Source organism: Achroia grisella, unplaced genomic scaffold, assembly GCF_030625045.1.
Source record: "Achroia grisella isolate CSIRO2021 unplaced genomic scaffold, CSIRO_AGI_Agris_v1 utg14824, whole genome shotgun sequence".
In the NCBI taxonomy this organism is placed as follows: domain Eukaryota; kingdom Metazoa; phylum Arthropoda; class Insecta; order Lepidoptera; family Pyralidae; genus Achroia; species Achroia grisella.
The window spans coordinates 58,711-66,959 of NW_026712641.1; the positions used below are offsets into that span (position 1 = coordinate 58,711).

General features: G+C 37.4%; 1 protein-coding gene across 1 annotated transcript; it reads left to right on the forward strand.

The window, feature by feature from the left end:
* The first annotated feature begins 573 nt into the window (after nt 1–573).
* On the forward strand, nt 574–1,410 carry LOC131855721 (uncharacterized). The gene has a single exon (XM_059207019.1). The coding sequence runs from the start codon at nt 574–576 to the stop codon at nt 1,408–1,410; it is 837 nt and encodes a 278-aa protein (XP_059063002.1).
* The last annotated feature ends 6,839 nt before the right edge of the window (nt 1,411–8,249 follow it).

The window sequence follows — 8,249 nt, forward strand, 5'->3', positions numbered from 1 at the left end:
GGACATAAGGAGACTACCACGGCCGCCGAGCGGGGTGCGCACAGTTTGGATGGTGACGGCTGGGCCGGCTTACCCTTCTTTCCCTGAGAGGGGGCCCCAGAGCTCCTTTGAGTACTCTGGGTACTTTAAGTCTGCCTCTCAGGGACGTTGCGGTTTTTGCCGCCCCGTCTCACCGCCGTGTTTCATCCATCGTGCGCGCGTCCTGCGCCCGACGGCCCCGTCTGTTGGTTGCCCGGAGCAGGTCGGCTAGCGGGTTGACCCGCTGGAAGCGGTGGGAATTCGACGCCTCGTGACCCCCGTAGATGAGGGGCGTCCCTGAATCCCGGTCCCCCTGCGCCGGAGATCCGGGATAGGATGTCATACTTCATTCTCGCTCGAACTGTTCATTGGGTAGAACGTGTGTTTGTAAAAGTAAAATAATTTTGTGATTAAGTGCAGCTAAATTGATTGTTATTACAAAGTGATACAGTGCAAATTTCTTTGGTTGCGGTCAAAGTACAAGTGAAACAGCAAGTATTGTATCTTTTTCTATTGAATCATAGTATACACAAAACAAACAGATAACAAACAAAAATGCAACGTACACCTAAATCAAGCCATCCAATTCAGTATTTGTCACAACCTGATCTGACAGTTGAAAATCAAGATAAAGCTCGAAACATATATATAAGAAAAAGAAAAAACCCCGATTTTGAGATGATGGATATTAAGGATTCATTAATGCTTTCTTTTAAAAGCATGCTCAACTCCGAGATTACGGATATAAAAAAACAAAATACAAAAATACTGGAATCAAACGCTGAAATAATAAATCTTTTGCAAATTAATGCCTCTAATTATCAAGAAGTAAGTGAAAAGGTTGAAACATTGGAAATAAAGCATGCTGCTGCACTGGATCGTATAGATGACCTTGAAACTCAGCTAGAGGGGATTCAAAAACAGTTAAAAAGAAACACAGTTGAAATAAGAAACGTGCCAAAACGTGAAAAAGAAAATTTGAATGAAGTTGTTGCGGATATTTATAACGCTATAAACCTAAAAATGGAAAACGTCCCTATAAATGTGTTTAGAAGAGGTAAAAATATTTCACCAATTATAGTAGAATATCAATATTTGGAGCATAAAGAAATACTTATAAAAGCTTTCAAAAATTTTAACAATGAAAATAAAAACGCACCTTTAAATCGACAACATTTAGGATTCCATAGTGATAATTCACGAATTCATATAACAGAATCCTTAACTACCGAGTCAAAGAAAATTTGGATTGCCGCCCGTGAGCTTTTCAAGAAAGGTTCATATAAATATTGTTGGACATCACGAGGCACTGTTTTACTACGGAAAGATGATGGCTGTCCTGCTATTGCTGTTAAATCATATAAGCAACTTTGTGACTTGGACACACAATGACTATTTATTATAAGAAGCTCTACTTGCTGTATTAGATTAGAGTTATTTAATTATTTATTTTTTATTTTGTATTGCCACATGAAGCTTGGTGATAACTATTGGAGAAATGGGGGTAGCGGGTAAGGTAAGTGGACTGTATGGAAATGAAATAAAGGGGGCGCACAGTACGTACCTGCGACTGTAGAGCGGGTTTATTCTTGCACAGCTGCTGCACTCGATGAATACTAAGTTTAACACAGGCACGCACACAAAGTTACTTATTGTTAATGTCAATAATATATTAATTCATTTAAAGCGGAGCGGTTGGGACGAGATGTCACCATTCACGTTAGTAGACGAGGTCGTCGGGCGACCTCAGTTGACATACTGTGCGCGGGAAAGGGATTAGGATATGGGGAATAATACCATACCACTTGATATGTTTATAAATGGCGCGAACATCCTCCCCCGCCTTGAGAAACTAAGGGTTTCTCAAAGAAAATACAAAGAAGAGCAATATATGAAGCGGATGTACATTATAATATATATTCCTAACATACTTATAATTAGTTATAGAGCGTAATATAATAAGAAAAACTTAATAGAATACACCTAGCGGTAAATAATAAGTAAATGCGGTTTATAAGAAAAATAGAGTTTATTGAGAAGGTAAAGGGCTTAATTTAACGATTGGTCGCTTGAGCAAACCATTTTGAGTTTTAACAGACGCTACGCGAGCAATACCATCTGAGCCTGGATATATTTTCACAATGATACCCATTGGCCACCGCAGTGGTGAGACGTTATCATCATGTATAAGCACTACAGTACCAACCTTAACATTGTCTGTATTCTTAAACCACCTTTGGTGAATTAAAGAACGAAGAAGAATGGCACCTGTGTGACAGTTAACGCGGTGAAAATGATCTATTAATAAATAAGTAATATGGTCGCGCTTAGGCAATAAAACGGGATGTTTTGCCTCGAAAGGTAAGTTAGCATTTAATAATCTACCTATCCTAATTATGCCATCGTCATCAATAAAAAGATTTAATTTACGCAGAGCTCCAGAAGGTAAATTACCCTTTTTAAGATCACTAATAACATGATAAAAATGAGCGACCTGAATTACGGTAAGTATATATTTTTCAATATATTTAGAGCGGGGCAATACGCGTATAAATCGCAGTATATAAATAGTAATTCGTAATAATTTGTTCCAGGATGAAACTTTAGATGCAAGATCACAAAGCGGTGAGACTACAGTATTGGAAGCAGCTGTAACGAACGTCTTAGTATTATATTCAGGTAAGTTTTCATATTTTTCAGGTGTAAATGACTCTACCGGCCAAGAGCAGACGGGGCTACTCAGCCACGCGGGACCGTTCCACCACAACTCATGGGTAAGTAATTGTTTAGGCAGTAAACCTCTTGAAAGACAGTCGCTTGGATTATTGAATCCAGCCACGTGATAGAAATGTTTTGATTGTAAATTTTCCTGACATTTAGCCACACGATTGCTAACGAAGATATTCCACCGATGTGGTGAAGAATGAATCCATGAGAGTGCAATTTTCGAGTCAGAAAATGCATAGACGTTCTGTACAGACGTGCGTGAAGAGTAAGCATCGTAAACTAGTTTAGTTAGTTTAGACATTAAAACGGCGGCGCAAAGTTCTAGTCGCGCAAGTGAGACTACCTTAACGGGTGCGACTTTTGATTTCGCACAGACTAATCTCACGTATATATTGCCTGCGGGATCTGTCACATGTAAGTAAATAACGCAGCCGTAAGTTAGTAAGTAGTTTTAAACTAGCATCCGAAAACGCAACGATATTTATTATACAGTCTTGCGTGACAGATAAATGACGCGGTATTTTTAAATTAGCAAGAAGCGGTAATTGTTGTTTAAATGTAGTAAAAATAGCGGTTATATTTGTCGGAGGTACATCATCCCAACCGACCCTTTGGCTGCAAAACAGCCAAAGATCTTTCATAAGTAGTTTAGCGGTAAGTACGACAGGCGCAGCAAAACCTAATACGTCCCATAATCGGGCAATTAGGGAAAGTATGGTACGTTTTGTACACAAGCGGTCATCACAATTGATTTTAAAAACGAAAATATCATCTTGCGGGTTCCATTCGAGCCCTAATATCTTAAGGGACTCACGTCTATCAAACTCAACTTGCTGTGCAAGTTTCAGCGGTGTAGGAATGCTCTCTAGTAGGTTCTTTGAATTACTGGACCATTTAACTAATTGAAAGCCACCTGACTTGAACATATTAATTAATTGAGCGGTAGCCTCGACAGCATCAACCTCATTTAGTATAGACGTAGCTAAATCGTCCATATACAGTTCCTTTTCAGCTATAGAAGCAGCCAGCGGGAAGTTATCGCGTTCATCATCACAAAGCTGACGAATTGTACGCATGGCAAGGTAAGGACTTGACTTAAGACCAAATGCAACTCTATTAAATTGAAAGGTACGTATGGGTTCAGACGTATTAAAGCGGTACAGTATTTTTTGATATTTACGATACTCGTCGGTTACTAAAATTTGTAGGTACATTTGTTTTATATCCGCGGTTATAGCGATTGGAAATGAACGAAAATTTAATAAAAGTAAAAATAAATCAGCTTGGAGATTAGGACCCGTATGTAAAATATCATTTAGAGAAATGCCGTTATGACATTTAGCACTTGCATCAAGGACTATTCTGACCTTGGTGGTGTCTTTATCCTGCCTAATGACAGGGTGATGCGGTATGACGTAACCGTCATCCATATTATCGGATGTATTTAAAACTTCAGATAAATATTGGTTGTCTATATAGTCTTTTATGATGGCATTATAATCAGCGCGCAAACCTGTACTTTCTAGTTTGCGTTCTAGCGATAGCAAGCGACGAAAAGCGGTGATACGGGAATTACCTAACTCGCTAGGATCCTTATAAAACGGTAAAACAGTACAATAATGACCTGACGAGTCCCGGGACACGGTAGAAGAGTACATTTGCTCGCATTCCTTTTCTGCGGGACTTAAATATTTATTTATAGGAATCTCCTCTAATTCCCAGAATTTAGAGAGAGAATCATTAAGATTATTTTCAATACATGTTAAGAAAGCAGAGGAAGATGAGTCTTGTTGAGGCGCGGTATGATCACGATCAGATGTGGTCGCATTATTACAGGGAACGTCACCAATAAAAACATAACCAAAACCAAAAATAGTTTCTATGGCTGGCGGTGCGGGTGGACTTATTATTTTTCCACTTAAAAGAATATAAGGGAACAAATTTGCTCCTAATACAAGTTCGATCTCACCTGGCATATGCCAGTGAGGATCTGCAAGCGGTAAGTCGACTAAATGACTTATAACTGACGTATCTATATATTCAATAGGTAGCCGATCGGTAATACAATCGACAACTAACGCGGTTATAGTGAAGCTTTGTTCGTTATGTTTATCGGAAATCATTATTTTAACATAGCCCTTTATAGGCCTCGTTGTTAATCCGACACCTTTTAAAAATGAATTCGTAAGCGGAATTATGTTTAAGTTTAATTGTTTACAACAATCAATCGTAATAAGGTTATGTTGCGAAGCATTGTCTAAAAGGCAACGAACAGTACGTATTATATTTTTGTTATAGTTACGAACAATAACAGACGCTGTAGACAGAAGTACCTCTGTACGCACTTTACTCGTTGGACATACAACACCAGGCATGGCTGCTGTAGTGGTAGGTACTCGAGTGCACAACGACAAAGGTGCGGGCATCGCGATTTCAATGGGCGCTTTTGAGTCCCCGTCAGGAGTCAAATTACATTGCGTTGCATTACGACAGGGGACTGGCGGGAGTGCGGGAGCGGCGATCGTAGATCGATCACTCATCACATTAGATCGATGAGTGCAGAGCGGTGTATTATTATTTTGTGCCTTATCTAAATGTAATAAGGAATGATGTCGCTTATTACAAGTTCTACATTTGTATTTAGAATTACAAGTGGACACAGAATGCGTTATACTAAGGCAATTTACACAACCTCGTTTAGATTTAATAAAATCTAATCGATTTTTCGGCGGCATTGATTTAAATGTGGAACAGGTATATAACTGATAATGTTCCGAAGTATTACACATAGAACAAGGAGCTCGGTGACCAGAAGTGTCACTTCGTGTAACAAACGAATGTACATTTTGCGGGCGGTTGTTTTTAATATTAGTTAATGTGTTGTGGCTTACTGAATTAATATTATTATTCGTGCGGTCTAATATTTTCACCTGACTTTTTATAAATTCCACAAAATCCATATAACTCGGAATATCTTTATTTCTAGCGGTCATTTCGAAAGCCTGTGTAGTACTTAAATCCACCTTTCGTAAGGCTAAGTTCAATAAAATAAAATCTTGCATATCATCAATCTTTAATTGACGCATAGCAGCAACAGCGGCATCGAAAGTTTCGATGAAATTATTTAATGAAGCGGAATTATTTGTGGCCGATTTAATGTTAAATAATGTAGAAATATAATATGAACCTAAGGCCCTTTTATCCTGATATTTCTTTACTAAACTTTCCCATATGGAAGTATAATTATCACCAGACGGAATTATACCGGCCATTATTTTTTGAGCGCTTCCAGTTAATTTACTAAGTAAATACTGAATTCTTTGTGAATCGGTTAAATCGGTGTTACAATGAATATTACTCCTAAAGGATTCATAAAAGCTAGACCACGTGGACATATTCCCGTCAAAACAAGGAATACAGAGAGGTTCTAGTTTGATACTAGATTTATTATGCGGTACCGATTGTGAAGACGAAGGCTTATTCGCTTCGCTTAATATTAAACGACATCTTTTTATTCGACTAAAAATATCTTCAAACGTTAAAAGTGCCTGGTAATCAGGTTCAAATTTAGGATTCAACTGCATTTGTAACTCGTTTATAGAATCTAAATTTTGTATATATTCATGGCGCAGTGTATCAATGGTTTCACTGTCCGCCATGAATGCCTCTGCGGAGCGTAAGTCGATTGACGACGGTGACAGATTTTTACAAGTATCACGCAATCTTGTAATACGTTGAAATATAGCTCTGTTTTTAGCTTCTAGCATTTTTAAATTCGACTCCATTACCGTTACGATTATTGGCGTTGAAAAATACAAATTCATGTAGGTAGGTATGTACGCTTACTGCGTAATATGTATTATACAAATAATAAAGTATTATTATTAATTAAGCGGTAATTATTAGAAAATATACCCAAGACTAGGCTTATAGGTATGGCGTACTAATATATTAAGTACAGAAAATGCGTATGCGCGGGTGAATATACGAATAGGTACAAAGAAGCGGTATGGCTTATAGCGGGCGGTATAATATAATGAAATTATGTACCTATCAATGCGGGGATGTAAATCTCGTCCTAATTATAGTATTTAAGCGGTAGGTATCCGGTTCGAAGGCGTACCATGAAGAAATGGGGGGTAGCGGGTAAGGTAAGTGGACTGTATGGAAATGAAATAAAGGGGGCGCACAGTACGTACCTGCGACTGTAGAGCGGGTTTATTCTTGCACAGCTGCTGCACTCGATGAATACTAAGTTTAACACAGGCGCGCACACAAAGTTACTTATTGTTAATGTCAATATTATATTAATTAATTTAAAGCGGAGCGGTTGGGACGAGATGTCACCATTCACGTTAGTAGACGAGGTCGTCGGGCGACCTCAGTTGACATACTGTGCGCGGGAAAGGGATTAGGATATGGGGAATAATACCATACCACTTGATATGTTTATAAATGGCGCGAACAACTATTCTCAATTTCTCACTTATGTTCAATATTTTTCCTACCAGACAATAAAATCATATATCTATTATAATACATATAAATATATTACTAGATTAACTACAATTATATTCCATTATATATACATTTCTTTTGGTTCCACAATGTCCAGTGTCATGCCTCACTTAAATAAAGGTAAAGATCTCCAACCATACTCAAAATCTAAAGTAATATTATTTTACCATAATGTTGCAAAATGACATTAGTGTAGTATCCACCGATGTTGACAATATTGTTAGCATTGGTGACTCAATTGTGATTGGTGATCCTGAAGCTTTTAAACAGTATAGTCTGACTACTGAAAACTCACTTAAGATTATCGTACAGAATATAAGGAGTATCAATCGTAATTTTGAGGATTTTAGATTTTTTTTGGCACGTAGTAATCTTACTTACGACTTAATTGCTCTTACTGAATGTTGGTTGCGAAATACCGATACAATACCTATATTTGAGGGCTATAATTCATATTCAACTTGTAAACATATTAATCAGAATGGTGGGGTAGTCGTATATCTCCACAATAAATTAACTAATATTCATGTATATGAACCAAATATTAATGATGCAGACTGTCTAGTTGTTAATGTCGGCAGAGATTGTGCATTCATATGCGTATATAGATCTCCTTCATTTGTTTTGCCAAATAATTTCATAAGTTTCTTGGACAAATTATTAACTGATATTAAAAAGATTCCTAATATTTACTTTACTGGCGATATTAACATTAATATTGGCAAGGATAGTAATGATACGAAGGCTGTTGAATATCTGGATCTACTTGCAACACACTGTCTTCTTCCTAGCCATATTCTTCCTACTCGTTTTGATAAATGTCTTGATCATTTTTTCGTTAAATCAGATACTAGAATGTTAACAATGATATGTGAATCTTCAATTAAAGACCATAGTACGTTGTATGTTAACATGGCATTAACATCGCAGTTCAATAATATTTTCAAAAATAAAACTGTTGATAGAATGGATTATAATAAGGTTGT

Excerpts from the sequence above, each read along its gene's own strand:
- LOC131855721 (XM_059207019.1), top strand. The coding sequence starts at position 574 with ATGCAACGTACACCTAAATCAAGCCATCCAATTCAGTATTTGTCACAA.